Genomic DNA, 20,818 nt, shown 5'->3' with positions numbered 1-20,818 from the left:
ATTTGTTTTACTCTGATGCTGATTAGGCAGACTCACCATCAGCCACGAAGTCCATGATTGGTTATTGTGTTCTTATTTGAGGAAATTTGATCCCATGGGGAAGCAAGAAACAAAATATAGTCACTAGATCCAGTGCTGAAGCTGAATACCGTGCCATGCCTGCAACTACAAGTGAAATTACATGGCTAAGGAAACTTCTCCAGCAGTTCCAATTTGGAGACACTCAAGCCACCAATCTTATTTGCGATAATCAAGCCGTTCTCCACATTGTATCTAATCCGGTCTTCCATGAATGGACTAAACACAGTAGAAGACTGTCATTTTGTGAGAGAGAAAGTGCTCTCAGGAAAAATCACCATTGAGTTTGTCAACTCTAGTGACCAACTGGAGGACATGTTCACTAAATCTCTCAAGGGGTCTTGCATTGATTATATTTTCAACAAGCTTGGTGCATATGACATATATACTCCAGCTTGAGGGGGAGTGTTAAATTACATGAGATTACATCTTGATATTATTCCTGATATTGTATTTATTATTAGAGTATTCTATTTCCTATTAATTTGTAATTGATTTATCATGTAATCAATTACTTATTCTATTTCTGTATTATAAATAAGATCATATGTGTGGTCTCAAGACACAATTACACAAATACTGTAATAATTTGAATTGATTTCATGTATAATGACTGATTGGCTGTTGGTTTCAACATAGATTTGTTATAGCATACCGTACTTTTTATACTATTTTGATCATGCTGAAGTTGTCCACCAACAAGTAGTTTTTTTAATATATTTTTAACCATATTCCTTTTGTTATCACCGTTATTGTGATTTTGTATTTTACTGGCATTTGTTTGTAATTATGGTTTGCTGTTTTAAGGTTGCTGAATCTCTGGGGCATACAGTTCTTGGTTGGCGGTCTGTGCCTATTGATAATACAGGATTGGGCAAATCGGCCCTGCAGACCGAACCAGTGATTGAACAGGTGTTTCTTACACCAAGTGCTCAATCAAAAATTGATTTGGAAAGACAGGTACGTTTTCTACATGTTGACATGTATGGTGAGAGTTGAATTTATTGATAAAGAAAGTGGTCTTAACAAATTTTGTATTAGTGTATTAAGTAAGTTTTACTTTGTGATTCAGTTAGGACAGTTGTGGTTTGTTATTTCTGTTAGTTTGTTAGAAGCTGTTATTTTGTTAGAGCAATAACTATCTTTGGTTAGTTAATTGCCTTAGTTAGGTTATGTGCAATTATATTTGTTCTCTCTATAAATAGAGAAACAGAATCAGTTTGTAACTAACCTTTCAATTTTGAATCAACAATAATATCTTCCAGCTTTGTTCTTTTCTCTCACAAACTCTATGATGGTATCCAGAGCTTGAGGTCTATCCATGGTGACTAATCAGAATTTTGCTTCCGCTACTCCTTTTCATCCGATTTCTTAGAAGTTGGATGGTTCTAACTTCCTGCTATGGAGGCAACTGGTAGAACCTGTCATCAAGGCTCATAAAATTCAACGTTTCGTGGCAAGTTCTTTGATCCCAAAATCAGATTGTGAAGCTGGAAATGAAAATTCAGCATACACCGATTGGGAACAAGATCAGATTCTCTTATCGTGGCTCCAATCGACTCTTTCAATTTTCATCCTATCTCGAATTATCAGATGTGTTCATTCATATCAGCTTTAGGAGCAAATCCATGAGTACTTTCAAAAGCAAACACGTGCGAAAGCTAGGATTCTTTGAACAGAACTCAGAACTACAATGCTTGAGTAGAAAACAATGCGTGAGTTTCTTCTACGCATTAAATTCATAGTCGATGTGCTTGGATCGTGTGGAATTCTTGTTCTTCCGCGTGAACACCTTGACGCGATTCTTGAAGGCCTACAAGAGGAGTACGGTCTAGTGATCTCAGTGATCAAAAGTAAGTTTGAACCACTTCCGATTGGAGAAGTAGAGGGACTGCTGCTCGCACATGAGGCACGCATGAAAAAGTTTCAGAAGCACTTTGCTGATTCACCATCGATTAATGTGGCTGAAGGTTACAATTCACCTTCGAATTCTTACAATTCATCCTCGAATAATTTCAGTTCACAAAATCGATCCAATTATTCTGGAAATCGTGGTGACTTCAATCGTGGCAGTGGCTACAGTCATGGAGGCAGTGATTCTGACCGTGGCGGTGGCTACAGTCACACGGAGGCAATGACTTTGGCCATGCTGGAGGTCGTCGTCATGGCAACAGAGGCCACAGTCGTTATGCAAATTTTCAGTGCCAAGTTTGCTTCAAATTTGGTCATACAACAACGGTGTGTCATTTTCGCTATGATTTTGATTTTCAGCCAAACGCATCTCTCACGCTGATGGAACTAGTATTTCAAAGCAGTTCTTCAAACACCTTCGGTTCAAAACATAATCAAGGAACTAATTCTCACAAAGACTCCCAACCTAGTGCAATGCTGGTTAATTCTGAAAATCAAGATCCTAACTCTACTACATGGATACCTGATTCGGGTGCATCGTTCCACGTAACTGAAGAGTCTCAAAACATCCAGCAGCTTGGTCCATTTGAGGGACCAGATCAAATATACATAGGTAATGGTCAAGGCCTTTCTATTAAGTCTTCTGGTTACACAAAGTTTGTTTCCCCTATTAATCCTAGAATCAGTCTGTCCTTAAAACAATTATTACATGTACCTATCATCACTAAAAACTTAATCAGTGTCAGCAAATTTTCTAAGGATAACAATGTTTCTTTGAATTTTATCCTAATCATTGTGCTGTGAAATCACAGGGAACCAATGAAGTCCTACTTCAAGGGTTCACTGGTTCTTGATGGCCTCTACATATTTCCACATCTTGCACGCAAAGATTCTGCCTCAGCCACCTTCTCACTTTCAAATTCCAGTGCTGATTTTGCTGTTACTTCTGTTTATAGTGGTTCTAATACACAAATTTCTGATTCCTTTGTAAATGCTGTTTCTGATGTTAAAACAGCACCTAGCACTAGCTCTCAAACTATATGGCACCCTAGATTGTGCCATCCTAATGCTAATGTTCTAAGGCTTGTGCTTAATCATTGTAATATACCCATAGTTAATAAAACTATGTTCGAAATCTGTGCTGCTTGTTATGTTGGAAAGTCACATAGACTACCATTGATTTCAAACTGTATATTCTGCTCCTCTTGAACTTATATACAGTGATTTGTGCCACAAATGGTTTCTCTTATTATATCAGCTTTGTTGATGCCTATTCTAAGTTCACTTGGATCTATTTTCTTAAAAATAAATCAGAAACATTTTCTGTTTTTTAGCAATTTAAAACCATGACTGAACTCCAATTTGATACCAAAATTAAGAGTGTTCAAACAGATTGGGGAGGTGAATTTAGACCTCTTATCTCATTTTTTCAAACCCATGGGATCATTCACAGGCTAATTTGCCCTCACACACATCATCAAAATGCTGTTGTGGAAAGAAAACACAGACATATCATTGAGTTAGGCCTCACTCTTCTCAAACAAGCTTCTCTCCCTTTGAAATTTTGGGATTTTTCCTTCCAAACTGTTGTTTATTTGATAAACAGACTTCCCGCTGCTTCTCTTAAATTTCAAGTTCCTTATACTGTTTTGTTCAACAAGTTACCTAATTACAATTTTTTGAGGAACTTTGGATGTTCTTGCTATCCTTTTCTTAGACCCTATAATAAACACAAACTTGATTTCAGGTCACATGAGTGTTTGTTCCTTGGTTATTCCACCTCTCACAAAGGCTACAAGTGTCTCTCTCCTAATGGAAAATTATATGTTTCCAAAGATGTTATCTTCAATGAGTTTAATCATTTCAATGATCTTTTTCCACCTTTATCCAACTCTGTCACCTCTTCTAAGATTGATTTTTTATCTACTGCTCATATTCCTCTTGTTTCACCTTCCCCTAATGAACTCACTCATTCTTCTCAACATGCTGAAACTAATTCTACTTCTGTAAGTGTTGATCCCTTTAGATCCCTAAATACCGAATTCCCTAATTCTCAAAATGTCACATCATCTTCTCCTCTTTCAAATGCTGAACCAAATTGTGTTACTAATGAACACTCTAGCACTGTTTCTGACTTAAATAGAAATCCAAGTAAACTGTCCAGTACCTCTTCTTCTCAATCTCACACTGTCAATTCTCCTTCTTATAATCCTGTTCTTCCCTCACAAAAAGTCCATCCTATGCAAACCGGATCCAAGTCTGGAATTCATCAATATAGGCTGCATCCTTCACTGTTTTTGGCACATTGTGAACCTAGCACTGTTAAACAGGCTCTTGCTGACCCTCAATGGTTTGCTGCTATGAAACAAGAGTATGAGGCTCTTCTTAACAATTAAACATGGGATCTTGTTCCTCTTCCCAAAGACAGACAAGCTGTGGGTTGTAAGTGGGTCTTCAGAATAAAGGAGAATGCTGATGGGATTGTTAACAGGTTCAGGGCTAGGTTAGTGGCTAAAGGATTTCATCAGATTGCTGGTTGTGACTTTTATAAAACCTTTTCTCCTGTGATAAAACCTGTTACAATCAGGCTGATTATTACTCTTGCTCTCACTAATAAATGGGATTTGTTCCAGTTAGATGTCAACAATGCTTTTTTAAATGGCCATCTTGAAGAGACTATCTACATGCAACAGCCACAAGGCTTCAAAAGTTTAGATAGAACCTTGGTTTGCAAGCTACAAAAGGCTTTGTATGGCCTTAAATAGGCCCCAAGACAGTGGTTCGATAGGCTCAAAGGAACTCTTTTACAGCTTGGGTTTGTGGCCAGCAAGTGCGATCCTTCATTGTTTGTTTATAAAAACAAAGGACACATTATCTACATTCTTGTTTATGTAGATGATATTATTATCACTGGTACCTCCAATGTTGTAATTCAGCAACTCACCACTAAGTTGCATTCCAATTTTTCTCTTAAACAATTGGGTATACTTGACTATTTTCTTGGTATTGAAATCAAATCAGTGGCTAATGGGACTATTCTACTGACTCAAACCAAATATATCATAGATTTGCTTCAAAAAACCAAAATGGTAGAAGCGCAGTCTATTCTTCCCCTATGACTGCTAATTGCAAGTTAACCAAAGCTGGCTCGGATTTATTCAGTGATCCATCTCTCTATAGGTCTGTTGTTGGTTCTCTTCAATACACAACCATTACAAGACCTGAGTTAAGCTATGTTGTTGTGAACAAGGTCTTTCAATTCATGGCTAATCCTATGGACTCTCACTGGACAGCTGTTAAACTGTTAAACGCATTCTAAGGTACCTTAAAGGCTCTATTCATCATGGTCTGCACTTCAAGGCTGCTCCTTCCTCTCAGCCTTTTACTATCAAAGCCCTCTATGATGCTGATTGGGCCTTGGATCCAGATGATAGAAGGTCTACTCCTGTGCAGTGATTTATTTTGGTCCTAATTTGGTCTCCTGGTGGTCCAAGAAACAACAAATTGTGGCTGGATCTTCCACTGAAGCTGAATACAAGAGCACCTCAAGCCATGATTGAAGTTACGTGGATTCAAACTCTTTTAACAGAGTTATCTCTTCCGTTTCAGACCCCAGAGATTTGCTATGGCAACCAAAGTGCAGTAGCTATCAGTCATAATCCAGTTCTTCATTCCCGGATCAAGCACATGGAAATTGACATCTTTTTTGTCAGGCAGAAAGTCTTAGCTAAAGAGCTCAAATTGTATCATATTCCTGCTATAGATCAATGGGCTGATGCCCTCACTAAGCCTCTATCACCAACTCAATTTCTCTTTCTTAGGTCCAAATTCAATGTAGTTGAGTCCATTTTTGATTCCCAACCCCATTGAGTTTGAGGGGGGTATTAGTGTATTAAGTAAGTTTTACTTTGTGATTCAGTTAGGACAACTGTGGTTTGTTATTTCTGTTAGTTTGTTAGAAGCCGTTATTTCTGTTAGAGCAGTAACTAACTTCCGTTAGTTAACTGCCTTAGTTAGGTTATGTGTAATCATATCTGTTCTCTCTATAAATAGAGAAACAAAATCAGTTTGTAACAAACCTTTCTATGCTGAATCAACAATAATATCTTCCAGCTTTCTTCTTTTCTCTCTCAAACTCTGATTTTGGTTCAGCTCTTTTTTACATCACTGTATGATTAATTTTAAGTGATAATTAAATGGTGCTTAATAGATACTTGGTTTTGCAGATGTACATATTAAGGAAGCTCTGCATGGCTGCTATTACATCTGCATTAAACCTCCAAAATGATGGCATTGCAGATTTCTACATCTGTTCACTTTCATCAAGGTGTGTTCTCAAGAGGCAACCTCATTTTCTTGAGAAGTAAATTATGGTTACTGTCACTGTTATCAGATCAATTTCAAATTTCTGATGGTTATCCAATTTTGTTCAGGACTGTTGTTTACAAAGGTCAGCTAACACCAGCTCAGTTGAGGGATTATTACTTTGCAGATCTTGGCAATGAAAGGTTTACGAGCTACATGGCCCTGGTAAATATATTACCCATTAACCTATTTTCCTTCTTCACTAACTCTATACTCCAACAAACAGCATGGGAACAACCAGTAACTGAAGAGAGGCAAGGTTGGGGAATGACTTCTGAGGCATTGAGATTTGAATGATCTCTTAAGTTCTTCCGCTTCCTTGATTACTGTTTGAGTTTGGATGCTGGATTGGATGCAATGGTTGAGTTGGTAAGAAAGTTCATTATCAAGATAAATCATGTTTGCGGAAATTTCTGCTGATGCTTTCTATCGGTAGTTGATCTGGAGGTCAATTTCTTCCAAGTTGTGGAGTGAAAAACCATTTTTGGTGAAAGTGGATAGGATTTCTAGAATTTCTACTGGCAATTAATATATGCTTTGTATTGTACCTGGAAGAAAAAACATTTTTGCATTTGATTTTCTACACTATTTTATTTTGTTATAAGAATATAATCATGATTACTGACAATTTGGTATGCATATGTGCAGATACATTCACGGTTTTCTACAAATACTTTCCCTAGCTGGGATCGTGCTCAACCTATGCGTGTATTGGGCCACAATGGAGAAATCAACACACTCAGAGGCAATGTTAACTGGTATGTTTTTAATAAGTTTTGCATTACTCTAGTTTGATGGTATGTGACCTGTAAGAATGAATACTTATTGCACTGCAAATTTAAATGGTGTATCAGCATTATCCCAATGATGCTGAAATGAATAAATGGTAAATATTGTCTGCTAATTACATGATTGTATCTTTTTTCCTCCTCAAAAAATGCACTGTATCAGTTCAGTGTGCATCAAGCTTGGTGCTAGATGATTATGGGTGGGTATAACAGCGTTGGAAATTGTGTGGGATGTACTCATTGCATTTTGATAGATGTAGTGTACAATATATAAGCTAATGTTGTCTAATTTTGTAGGATGAAGGCACGTGAGGGTCTACTGAAATGCAAGGAGCTTGGTTTATCAGAGAATGAATTAAAGAAGCTTTTGCCGATTGTGGATGCAAATTCATCAGATTCAGGTGAAATTTTATCTGAATCTTATTTATTAGCACACTAGACTATGGTCATATACTGAATCCTAATGGGTAGTTTTTCTTTTGCAGGAGCTTTTGATGGTGTGCTTGAGTTTTTGCTTCATTCGGGAAAAAGTCTTCCTGAAGCTGTTATGATGATGATTCCTGAAGCGTGGCAAAATGACAAGAACATGGATTCTCAGCGTAAAGCATTTTATGAATACTTCTCAGCTCTCATGGAGCCATGGGATGGGCCAGCTCTTATATCATGTAAGATTTTGGGACTCTGGTTCCATCACGTGTTAATGTTCTCTTCATATTGGTTTTATGATTTGGCACTAATCCAATCTAATATCACTACAGTTACTGATGGTCACTATCTTGGAGCTACATTGGATAGGAATGGACTGCGACCGGGGCGTTTCTATGTCACCCATAGTGGACGGGTTATTATGGCAAGTGAAGTTGGGGTTGTAGACATTCCACCAGAAGATGTGTGTAGGAAAGGAAGACTTAACCCTGGCATGATGCTGTTGGTTGATTTTGTGAAGCATACAGTTGTAAATGATGATGCCTTGAAAGAGCAATACTCTTTGGCAAGACCCTACGAGGATTGGCTCAAAAGGCAGAAAATTGAACTCAAAGACATCGTTAACTCTGTTCATGAATCTGAAAGAGTGCCGCCACCCATAGCAGGAGTGGCTCCAGTAAGTATAACATAAATTGATGTGAACATCTCATAAATATCTTGTATTCAAGTCTAACTGTTGCATCTTCCATGAACTGCAGCTATCCAATGATGATGCAGATATGGAAAATATGGGAATTCATGGTTTATTAGTTCCACTGAAAGCTTTTGGGTATGCAATGACCATCATTAATATTTCCTCAATTTTATCTGCTGCATTTATGAAGGAAATATTTTTATATTATGCTTTATTCATGCAGATATACAGTTGAATCATTGGAAATGCTATTACTTCCTATGGCCAAGGATGGTGTAGAAGCCCTTGGGTCAATGGGAAATGATACTCCATTGGCTGTCATGTCTAAAAGAGAAAAACTCACTTTTGAGTATTTCAAGCAAATGTTTGCTCAAGTGACAAACCCTCCTATTGATCCTATTAGAGAGAAAATAGTCACTTCTATGCAATGTATGGTTGGTCCAGAAGGTGATCTTACAGAAATCACTGAGGAGCAATGTCACCGCCTTTCACTAAAAGGTCCCCTTTTATCCACTGAAGAAATGGAAGCCATTAAAAAAATGAATTATAGGGGATGGCGCAGCAAAGTTATAGACATAACTTATTCAAAGGAATGTGGTAAGAGAGGGTTGGACGAAGCCTTGGACAGGATGTGTGCAGAGGCACATGATGCAATTAATGAAGGCTACACCACTCTTGTGCTGTCTGATAGAGGTATTGCACTATGTTTTGCTTGTATTGGTTAAAGTTACTTTTTACAGTGAACATCCATCTAATTTATTTGTATCTGTGATAGCCTTCTCAAAGAAACGCATCTCTGTGAGCTCCCTCCTGGCTGTTGGTGCTGTTCATCAGCATCTAGTTAAAACTCTTGAGCGCACTAGGGTTGCCTTGATAGTTGAATCTGCTGAGCCACGCAAAGTGCATCATTTCTGCACCCTTGTTGGTTTTGGTGCTGATGCTATATGCCCATATTTGGCAATAGATGCAATTTGGCGCCTGCAGGTTGATGGAAAGATACCACCAAAAGCAAGTGGTGAATTCCACTCAAAAGATGAGTTGGTCAAGAAGTATTTCAAAGCAAGCAACTATGGAATGATGAAGGTTCTTGCCAAGATGGGAATATCAACTTTGGCATCATACAAAGGTGCTCAGATTTTTGAAGCTTTGGGTCTTTCATCAGAAGTGATTGAAAAGTGCTTTGCTGGGACTCCAAGTCGAGTTGAGGGTGCAACGTTCGAGATGCTTGCTTGTGATGCTTTTCAACTGCATGAGTTGGCTTTTCCTTCTTGGGTTTTCTCTCCTGGAAGTGCAGAAGCTTTAGCTTTGCCAAATCCTGGGGATTATCACTGGAGAAAAGGTGGTGAAGTTCACCTGAATGATCCCCTTGCTATGGCAAAGCTTCAAGAGGCTGCCAGAACTAACAGTGTAGATGCATATAAACAGTATTCCAAGCTCATTCATGAATTGAACAAGGCTTGCAATTTGCGCGGGCTTCTGAAATTTAAAGAGACAGCAGTTAAGATTCCTATTGATGAAGTGGAGCCTGCTAGTGAAATAGTAAAACGGTTTTGCACTGGGGCCATGAGTTATGGGTCAATATCATTGGAGGCACACACAGCATTAGCAATGGCTATGAATAAAATAGGAGGGAAATCCAACACAGGTTTGTTAAACTTATTTTAAGAATATCCAAACAGATTTTTTCTCTTCCATCATAAATGAGGGAAACAAATGTGTAGTCTTTTACTGAGTGTCAAGTATTAGAAATGGCTGTGAATAAAATTGGAGGGAAATCCAACACAGGTTTTTTTAAGAATATCTTAACACATTTTTTTTCTTCTCTTCCATCATAAAACACAAACAAATATGTGTAGTCTTTTACTGAGTGACAAATCTCAGCATAACATGCTTTCCCACATCATTTTTCCTTGAATATATCTTGGGGGTTACTTTCCTTTTGCACTTCTATTTCTACTAGATGAAGGTTAGTCTCATCAATTTCTGTGATTATCTGATGATTGGTTCTTGCATATTCGCTATAGGTGAGGGAGGGGAGCAACCATCTCGTATGGAGCCTCTTCCTGATGGCTCAATGAATCCCAAAAGGAGTGCCATTAAGCAAGTGGCTAGTGGGAGATTTGGAGTTTCAAGTTACTACCTTACAAATGCTGATGAACTGCAGATAAAAATGGCCCAGGTAATCATCATCATTAGTTTTTTGAATTGACATTATTGTCCTTTTACTGATATATCAGGAAATTTTATTGACTGGTCTCTGGACCCTTTTACTATTGGAGTTAAATTTCTATTGTTTATGAATTTATATTCAAGGAAGATGATGCTATATGATTTCAAGGCACCTCTGGGTGCTCTTGTGTTGTATCGTAAGTATACCTGCATTTGACCTTTGGTAAGGTTAAATAAAAGCTATAGTTTTTCACTTACCCATGGTAGTGTCTTGACATTATAATTGTCATCTTTAGGGAGCAAAACCAGGTGAGGGAGGTGAACTTCCTGGTCACAAAGTTATAGGAGACATTGCTGTCACTAGGAATTCAACTTCCGGTGTAGGACTTATCAGTCCACCTCCCCATCATGATATTTATTCAATTGAAGATCTTGCCCAACTAATTCATGATCTGAAGGTATTTTCATTTGTGTATTCTACTCTTTTGCAATCAATGTTTCTAATTGAATATTACTCAATTATGTTATTCCCATTTAATACTGTTGAGATACTGAAGGTTTTGTTAATTTGTAGAATGCCAACCCGGCTGCTCGGATTAGTGTGAAGTTGGTATCGGAAGCTGGAGTGGGGATAATTGCTAGTGGAGTTGTTAAAGGCCATGCTGACCATGTATTGATTTCAGGTCATGATGGAGGTACTGGGGCTTCCAGATGGACTGGCATAAAGAATGCCGGGCTGCCTTGGGAACTTGGCCTGGCTGAGACCCACCAAACTTTGGTTGCTAATGATCTACGTGGTCGCACAGTCCTCCAAACTGATGGGCAACTGAAAACCGGGAGAGATGTGGCCATAGCCACTCTTCTTGGTGCAGAAGAGTTTGGTTTCAGTACTGCTCCACTCATCACTCTTGGCTGCATCATGATGCGGAAGTGCCACAAGAACACTTGTCCGGTTGGCATTGCTACACAAGATCCAGTACTTAGAGAGAAGTTTGCTGGAGAACCTGAGCATGTTATCAACTTCTTTTTTATGGTGGCAGAGGAAATGAGAGAAATTATGTCCCAGCTTGGGTTTAGAAGAGTTAATGAGATGGTTGGCCGTTCCGATATGCTTGAAGTTGATAAGGAAGTTGTCAAGAGCAACGAGAAACTAGAGAACATTGACCTCTCTCTATTGCTTAGACCTGCAGCTGAACTGCGGCCAGAAGCTTCTCAATACTGTGTGCAAAAACAGGATCATGGTTTGGATATGGCCTTGGATAATAAGCTCATAAGTCTGTCTAGTGCTGCTTTGGAAAAAGGTCTTCCAGTATACATTGAAACTCCAATATATAATGTAAACCGTGCTGTGGGAACTATGCTTAGCCATGAGGTGACTAAACTGTACCACCTAGCTGGTCTTCCAAATGACACCATCCATATTAGATTTACTGGCAGTGCAGGCCAGAGCTTTGGTGCATTCCTCTGTCCTGGTATCACTTTGGAACTTGAAGGTGATAGCAATGACTATGTTGGTAAAGGATTATCTGGTGGCAAGATTGTAGTGTATCCTCCAAAAGAAAGTAACTTTGACCCTAAGGAGAACATTGTCATTGGTAATGTTGCACTGTATGGGGCAACACGTGGGGAAGCTTATTTCAATGGGATGGCAGCAGAAAGATTTTGTGTGCGTAATTCTGGAGCTAAGGCTGTAGTAGAAGGTGTTGGTGATCATGGGTGTGAGTACATGACTGGTGGGACTGTTGTTGTGCTTGGTAAAACTGGTAGAAATTTTGCTGCAGGTATGAGTGGTGGGATTGCTTATGTTCTTGATGTGGATGGAAAATTCCAATCTCGATGCAACTTGGAACTTGTAGATCTAGATAAGGTTGAAGAGGAAGAGGACATTCTTACACTTAGAATGTTGATTCAGCAGCATCAACGTCACACAAATAGTCGGCTCGCCAAAGAAGTGCTTGATGATTTTGAGAATCTTCTTCCTAAATTTATCAAGGTGTTCCCTAGGGAGTATAAACGTGTTCTTGCAAGTATGAAGTCTGAGGAAACCTCCAAAGATGCAGTGGTGCATGCTGCTAAACATGAGCAAGATGATGAAGCACAAGCAGTGGAGAAGGATGCTTTTGAAGAGCTTAAGAAACTGGCAACTGCATCATTGAATGAGAAACCGAGTCAGGTTAGTTTTTTAAATTTTTATTATATTCTTTTTATGGTACTTGTACCTTTGATGTTCAAAAAAAGCGATTTTTTTAAAAACCTGTAGATTGGGCATTCACACTTCCTTAAAGTAGTTATTGAGCTATTGCTTTTTCAAATGAAATTCAATGGGTGGTGTTAGATTGAATTGAGGTGAGTTTGAAAATGGAGATCTTGGTTAATTACAGGGTAGAATGCCTAGAAATTCTACTTTGAGACCGTTTCTCCTTTATGTGAAGATGGAAAGATCTTTTTAGTAAGGAAAGTTTTTTACTTCCTCTTTGCTGTAGGTATCCTATAAATGTTTTAAATTAACCTAGTAGATACTGTGCTGCATTTAATGGATGTTTAACGATATCTTTTGGTGGGGTGCAAGAATAGTATAGTTTGTTTATTGCATAAATGTGAATAACATACAGGGGAAATAAGCACCTAGAGAAATTTTTTCACAGTTTATCTTTGTTGATGTCTTTCGAATATCTGCAGGCTGAATCACCGAAGAGGCCAAGTCAAGTCACTGGTGCCATTAAACATAGAGGTTTTGTTTCTTATGAGCGAGAGGGTGTTCAGTATAGGGATCCTAATGTTCGCATGACTGATTGGAAGGAAGTGATGGAGGAGACAAAGCCTGGTCCCCTTTTGAAAACACAGTCAGCGCGTTGTATGGACTGTGGTACTCCTTTCTGTCATCAGGTGTGCTTTTCCACTTCCAACTTTTCATTTTTAATTTACAACTTACATCTTCCCTTCAATGGTTATTTGGACATGCATTTAAACTGAAGATATTTGCATAAAATTTCAGGAAAACTCTGGATGTCCTCTTGGAAATAAAATACCAGAATTTAATGAGTTAGTATACCAAAATAGGTGGCATGAAGCATTAGAGAGGCTTCTTGAAACAAATAACTTTCCAGAGTTTACTGGTCGGGTGTGCCCAGCACCTTGTGAAGGTTCTTGTGTCCTTGGTATTATTGAGAATCCCGTATCCATTAAAAGCATTGAATGTGCCATCATAGACAAGGCTTTTGAGGAGGGTTGGATGGTGCCACGACCTCCTGTCCAGAGAACTGGGTATGCTGTTTTTCTTTCTAATATCACGTCGGTTTCATTTTTGTTATTCTGCTGTTCCTTTTCAGCCAAACATGTACCCTCCAAGTTGATGTGCAGTAATTTTTCTGTTTTTAATCTGCTCAACTTTGTTACAATAATTAGATTTATTTAACTAATATCTTTACTGATACAGGAAAAGAGTAGCCATCGTTGGCAGTGGACCATCTGGCTTGGCAGCTGCTGATCAGCTAAATAAAATGGGTCATACAGTAACCGTGTATGAAAGAGCTGATAGGATAGGAGGGCTTATGATGTATGGGGTTCCCAACATGAAAACCGACAAAGTGGATATAGTTCAACGGCGAGTAAATCTTATGGCTGAGGAGGGAATAGATTTTGTGGTGAGTGCTAATGTTGGACATGATCCTTTGTACTCTCTTGATCGGCTTCGAGAGGAAAACGATGCCATTGTCTTGGCTGTAGGAGCTACAAAACCTAGGTGAGACAGTGACATGAGTCCTATTTATTACCTATGATTTAGTTCAATTTCTGTGTCAGAACGATGGTGTACTGAGAAATACATATAACTTTTCATGAAGGGATCTTCCTGTACCTGGTCGGGAGCTTTCAGGAGTTCATTTTGCAATGGAGTTTCTCCATGCAAACACTAAAAGCTTGCTTGATAGCAATCTCGAGGATGGTAACTACATTTCTGCCAAGGGCAAGAAAGTTGTGGTCATTGGTGGGGGTGACACTGGCACAGATTGCATAGGAACGTCCATTCGTCATGGTTGTAGTAGCGTTGTAAATCTTGAACTCCTTCCTCAGCCACCACCAACTAGGGCTCCTGGCAACCCATGGCCTCAGGTTAGATTTGAATCATTAGTTAAAAGTCTCTGTTATGTATCTTCTTAGCAGTAGACAACCTAAGAGAAATTGGGCACTTTTAATTACTAGTAATGGCTAAACAATTGTTTTCATATTAATTGTTCTTGACTTGGGTGGTTGAATTTAACCAAATGTTTCCGGAATGCAGTGGCCTCGCATATTCCGTGTAGATTACGGTCACCAAGAGGCTGCAGCCAAATTTGGCAAAGATCCTAGATCGTATGAGGTATTAACTAAGAGGTTTATCGGAGATGAAAATGGAGTTTTGAAAGGACTTGAAGTGATTCGTGTTTGCTGGGAGAAGGATGCAACCGACAAGTTTCAGTTTAAGGAGATTGAAGGGTCAGAGGAGATTATTGAGGCTGACCTAGTTTTACTAGCCATGGGATTCCTTGGTCCCGAGTCTGTAAGTATTCATCATAATAAATTAACTTCGTTTTGTATCTTCAGAAGTTTCTTAACTGAACTTTTAGTATATTTATGGTAAATGAAAAGTAAGAAATAAGTTGTTTCTGTTGTAAATAAATTTTAGGTTAAAATCTAATTTTCGTCCTTCTATTTTTCCAAATCCGTGATTTTAGTCTTCCTATTTTTTAATTGAGATATTTTATGTTCAACTTTTAAAAAATCTACAATTTTAATCATCCTATACTTTAAAATATCTACAATTTTAGTCATCCTATACTTTAAAAAATTTAAAATTTTAGTCTCCTTGGTCGATTTCAGACTTATCGACTGTATATTTTTTAAATTCTTTTTCAATAAATTAAGCTTGTTAACAATTGAATAATTAAAAAAAAACATTTATCATGTGGATAATAAACAAACATGTGTCAGTCAATGTTTATAAAATACATAGATCAACATTTAAAATTGATCACAAGGACTAAAGTTATGGATTTTTTAAAAGTGGAGATGAAATATTTCAATTAAAAAATGGGGGACTAAAATCGCTAAATTTTTAAAAATAAGAGATGAAATGTCTCAATTAAAAAATAAAAGGACTAAAAACATAGATATGTTCTAGCCACGCTCAGACTTTGCAGTAATCTTCTTCCATCTGATGATGCTTTGTTTCATTCTGCCAGACAATTGCCGAGAAGTTGGGTGTGGACCGAGACAACATGTCAAACTTCAAGGCTGGTTATGGCCACTTCTCAACAAATGTCAAAGGGGTGTTTGCAGCCGGTGATTGTCGCCGTGGTCAGTCCCTGGTGGTGTGGGCGATTTCAGAGGGACGACAAGCAGCAGCACAGGTCGACAACTACCTCGTCAAAGAAGACAAAGACCACCGGAATCAGGATGGCCTTGTCAAGAGACAGCAGGGCCTCTACAAGAAGCAGCATGGAAGCAGCAAACACACGGTGATGACTTATAGGTGGCTCCTCTGATTTTTCATACTCATAAAGTTCCAAAAGGAATTGCACAGAATAAAATTGTTCCAAGTTTGAGCAGGAGATTCATTGGTTTACTTTAAACGGGAAAAATAAGAAGAAATAAAGACAAGTGTAGTGTAGGGAAATCAAGAGGTTGTTTCGGTGTTTGGTGTGGTTTCAGGGTATAAAGTTGTTGCAGATTCGAGTGTTCAGTTGTTCAATGATTGTTTTATTCGGGCTTTTATTGTTGGGAAGGTTAGCTTTTAGTTGGTAATGGTGATGACGATTATATGTAATGAAGTGTACAGTTTGATAATTATTATTTAGAAGTGACATCGTTTCGATTCTATACTTTGTTTTTGAACGAGTAAGCTCTTCAATTTTTCATTTTTAAAGTTTTATTTGAACTTTAAAACAGACATGTGGTCATAATTCTCTTTTTTTTTTTCGAACGCAGGACTTTTAAGTCAACTTTCCATTAGTTTTAAGATGGACTTTAGGGTATAAAGTAAATCTACTTTCACATCGTGCGAAAGTTATTATGGTGCGAAAGTTATTATGGTCATTTTTCAACCGTTAGATTTAATTTATTTTAAATCAGCGGTCCAAATTTTTCTTTCTGTTTTTTTTTTCTTTTTCTTACTTTTCTAGATTTACCCTTTCTTTCTTCGGTTCTTTCCCCCTCCTCCGTCCACCTCTCCTCTCTCTCTTTCTTTCTTCCCCCTCTATTCCTTTCGATTGTAACATCTGCCTTTAGAACAAGGTTATTTGCCTTTGTGAAGGTGTAGTTTTCAACTTCATTAGCATACTCCATGTATTTCAAAGAAGGAAAATGCATGTGTGCAATGGCGTCGAGGTTCCCTCCAGGCGTGAGCACGATTGGGTTGAGAATCTTGCAAGCACGGTGGCAAAATATTGCGTTGTCGTTTTTTATTGAGAAACAAAACAAATAGATTTGTTCTGAATTTGATTATTTCTCCATTTTTTTAGGATTTGCTATGTAATTTAGTTTTGGATCTGCCATGTAATCTATTTTAGGACCCTCTTTTTTAAATCTGCTATGTAATTCATTTTTAGACATGTCATTGTTGTTCTCTTGGATCTTTTCTCATTGTAATTCATTTTCAGATATCCATTATGTTCTAGATCTGTCATTGTTTTTCCATTTAACGTTTTGAACTGCTCAATGTTCTCTTGGAACAGAAGGGGAAGAAAGAAAGAAAAAAAGAAGGAGAGGTTGACAGAGGAGAGGAGAAGAACTGAAGAAAGAAAGGGTAAATCTGGAAAAGTAAGAAAAAGAAAAAAAAAAGAACGAAAAAAGGAAGAAAAATTTGGACCGCTGATTTAAAATGAATTAAATCTAACAGTTGAAAAACAACCATAATAACTTTCGCACAATGCGAAAGTAGATTTACTTTCGCACCCTAGACTCCGTCCAATTTTAAAGTTGTAATCTAGTGTCGATTTTGGCATATTAAGTCAACTTTCCATCAGATAAAGTTGTAACCTAGGCATAGGGGTGGGAATAGGTCAAGCCGGCCTACAGGGGTCTACGACCTGGCCTACATAAAGCCTGACCTGAACTGGCCTATTTAATTAAAAGGTTAGGCTCAGGCTTTTTTAAAAGCCCATTAAATTAAATAGACCAGGCTAAGACTTATTAAAAAGCCTTATAAGCCTGATAGGACGGTCTATATATATGTATATATACTTATATACTTATATTATTTTTTGGGTACCAATATATAATATTATTTTTTTGGATACAATTAATTTTTTTTTTGAAACTATCAGACTTTGATTACACATTACTGCTCCATAACTTTTATTCCTATCATCAAGTAAGACTTTAATTACAATTTAGGTATGAGTCATATACCCTTTTATATTCCTAATTATTTTTATTAACTTTCCTTTTTCTTTAACTTTTCTATTACGTTCCTACTCCATAAAATATTAAATATTTATTGTGAAGAAGGCTTTTAAAAAGGCTATCAGGCCAGGGCAGGCTTTTAAAAAGGTCAGACCAAGACAAAATAAAAGCCTTTGATAGGCTATAGGCCAGGCTCAGGCCTCAAAGATTCATCGTAGGCTAAGCTCAGACCTTTCAAAGTCTGGTCTGGCCTAGCCTATTCCCACCCCTACCTAGGCATAACCGACGCCAAGTTATTTTGGGGTCGGTAGAGTTTGAGCTGTTAGATAGACTATTTCAAATGAACTTGAATTCCTTGGTCCTTTATTTACACGTTTCAAAGGTTATTGGATCCTCTACTTCTATTATTGCATCTTGTACCTCTTATTACATTTTAGAAAGTTTATTCTGAAATATAAATTTGCATTCTGATATGAATTTTCCATAATGCAATAAAAGATGTCTCATACAATAATAAGAGTACAGGACATAAATGTCTGTTTCAAAGCGTTGGTTTCATGTAATCAATCTGTCTTTCATAAAAAAATGTAATCAACCTGTCAACCTTGCATGCAGGATAACACTGCATTTACAACTTGCCCTGTTGGTGAACTTGGCCTTATGGTGGTATATATAATATATTTGTGGAATTTAATATAGTATTTGTGCAATTGCATAGATCACATTATTTTATTTACAATAATCATAAGAACATTATTATATTTATATTTATATTTTTTAAATCAAAATCTACATTGAATTATAGATAAAATTGATCACAACTATTACAAGTCATCAAATAATTTATTCTATATCTTCTATGTGACACACTCTACCATCACAAATATAAATAAGTAACTAATTAAATCATACAAAATTTATATAAAAGTTTATAAACACATAATAATAAAAGAAGAAAGAAAAAAAATGCAAAATTAATTAATAATTTTTTTAAACACATTTAATTTAAATCAATTCAAAAGGATAAAAGGTTCACATCCACTTAGTGAAAACATAATAGAATTTTTTTTTGAATAAAGGATAAAATTATCCCGGCTCAAAACAAGGTCGTCCACTCTAAATAAATAATAAAAGAAACTAAAATAGAAAAGTATAATGCAATTATATCATTCAGTAAATCATCACATGCGAAAATCATAATATGCGAATTAAAATCATATGCCCCAATGTCACACTTATCAGAGCATCTCTATCACAGACTAAGTCTCTCCATCTCTAGCATGTGACTCATCATATGAAGGCTCACCTAAAACAAAGTGGCAATCAACCCAAACACAAACACACACCGGGAGTAAGTTATCACATTCGTATATAATAAAACATTAGAGCATGTGAAACATATAATACTTAAAGCTGAATTTATATAAATAACATTACTTCACAACATCGCCCACATTATTCACATCCATTCAAGTTCACACACTCCATAAAATAACATGAACCACAATTGTTAACTCAATGAAATTCAAATACAAGTGTTATGCAACAATTATACTAAGACTCAAGCCTATATGCAATGTGGTACCATGTCAGTGAAAAACAACACTGGGGCGCTTAGGAGTACATGACAAGACACACCACACAATGGATATACTAGATCACTCTCACTAAGTAAAATCATAAGGTGATCAGTTAGGGTTACTCTGTTTTGCGAGAATGCCCCAACCACATGGGCTTAAAGGAGCACTCAAACCGAGTATCTTTACCCCCAAGGCCTAGACTCCGAAGAATCCGTTTGGGCCTCACCTTCCTGATTCAGGTCCAACCCCTAAAATATTTTTTTTTCTTTTGCACGCAGACACTATTCATGAGTTATATAATACCCATGACCTCACTCTTATATTTCAAACATATTTAACAAATTGCACTACAGTTTAACCCTTCAGGATCCTAACTATGAATCCTACAATTTCCTTTAACACTGCGCATACAAATTCTCTCAAGGTAAACACTGGTCGAGTTACTGTATAATTCATAACTCACAAGACAAGTAATATCACTACAAATATCAATCACACACTCATTCACAACCATATTTCATGTCTACAGTTTAACATTTCACACTTTAACTAATTACAAAATATACTCAACAATTAAATAACAATGTATCATAATAATAATAACATACAATATTTAACTTCAAAACTTATAAACAAATAACTATAAAATACACGTAAAACATATATATAAATATATTATATTCAATATATATATATTAATGTATACGTTGTTAACATAAGTATATTAGAATATAAACTTATTAATCTATGTATATATAATATATATATTAACTTAAGCGTTAAGCTTATTATTATTTATACATACTAACAATAAGGTACTTTAACTCGGTAAATTAAATTATCAGCGTAAATGTACATCAATACAAATATAATATAATAAAATATTAACGTAAACGTACATATTATATATATATATATATATATATATATTAATATAAAATAATCACAATAATATCACACATATCATTAAGTAAATACAAATTATATATAACAATAAATATATACTCATATTGATTTATATGAACAACATGTATATCTATATTCTAAACATATTTCAACTAAGTTACCAACATCAAGAAAATGCCTAAATACAATGCGAATACAACTTTAGTTAATTTCTTTAAATGATTTTAGCCAATTCAATTATCCAACAATCCCTACACATATGAATTTCATGACGAAAAATCACTCACATGAAATAAAATATAAAGTTTGTGAAAAAAAATATCAATATATATGTACACGTATACACTGCGGTGTGGAAAAAAAAATGAACAAGATTGAAAGACCAACATATCTGGTATAAACAAAATCACCACCACATAATTTTTATGCTAATTATAAAAAATTCTAATTCCTAAGGTACACACCTAACACAAGAACACATCAATTCTACAACAAACTCGCAACAAAACACCAATTGGTTC

The 20,818-nt window shown here is 36.6% G+C and overlaps 1 protein-coding gene across 6 annotated transcripts in view; it reads left to right on the top strand.

The window, feature by feature from the left end:
- LOC100784900 (glutamate synthase [NADH], amyloplastic) overlaps positions 1–16,285 on the top strand; it is a 28,570-nt gene extending 12,285 nt beyond the window's left edge. For 4 of the 6 annotated variants that reach the window (XM_041012977.1, XM_003553791.5, XM_006603993.3 and 1 more), the window contains 19 exons: positions 886–1,038; positions 6,216–6,316; positions 6,423–6,519; positions 7,003–7,112; positions 7,440–7,543; positions 7,628–7,807; positions 7,901–8,244; positions 8,327–8,397; positions 8,486–8,955; positions 9,038–9,907; positions 10,287–10,441; positions 10,728–10,889; positions 11,006–12,604; positions 13,111–13,317; positions 13,427–13,695; positions 13,868–14,173; positions 14,274–14,541; positions 14,711–14,968; positions 15,651–16,285. In XM_041012977.1, coding sequence (XP_040868911.1) covers positions 886–1,038; positions 6,216–6,316; positions 6,423–6,519; positions 7,003–7,112; positions 7,440–7,543; positions 7,628–7,807; positions 7,901–8,244; positions 8,327–8,397; positions 8,486–8,955; positions 9,038–9,907; positions 10,287–10,441; positions 10,728–10,889; positions 11,006–12,604; positions 13,111–13,317; positions 13,427–13,695; positions 13,868–14,173; positions 14,274–14,541; positions 14,711–14,968; positions 15,651–15,953 — 6,027 coding nt within the window. In that variant the 3' untranslated portion in view covers positions 15,954–16,285. Of the gene's footprint in view, positions 1–885; positions 1,039–6,215; positions 6,317–6,422; positions 6,520–6,573; positions 6,724–7,002; positions 7,113–7,439; positions 7,544–7,627; positions 7,808–7,900; positions 8,245–8,326; positions 8,398–8,485; positions 8,956–9,037; positions 9,908–10,286; positions 10,442–10,727; positions 10,890–11,005; positions 12,605–13,110; positions 13,318–13,426; positions 13,696–13,867; positions 14,174–14,273; positions 14,542–14,710; positions 14,969–15,650 lie in introns of those variants that run through there. The other 2 variants (XM_006603995.4, XM_041012978.1) reach the window with 2 other exon arrangements.
- Positions 16,286–20,818: the final 4,533 nt, after the last annotated feature.

The sequence above is a fragment of the Glycine max genome, chromosome 19, assembly GCF_000004515.6.
Source record: "Glycine max cultivar Williams 82 chromosome 19, Glycine_max_v4.0, whole genome shotgun sequence".
In the NCBI taxonomy this organism is placed as follows: Eukaryota; Viridiplantae; Streptophyta; class Magnoliopsida; order Fabales; family Fabaceae; genus Glycine; species Glycine max.
This window is presented reverse-complemented; position numbering and strand designations above follow the sequence as displayed.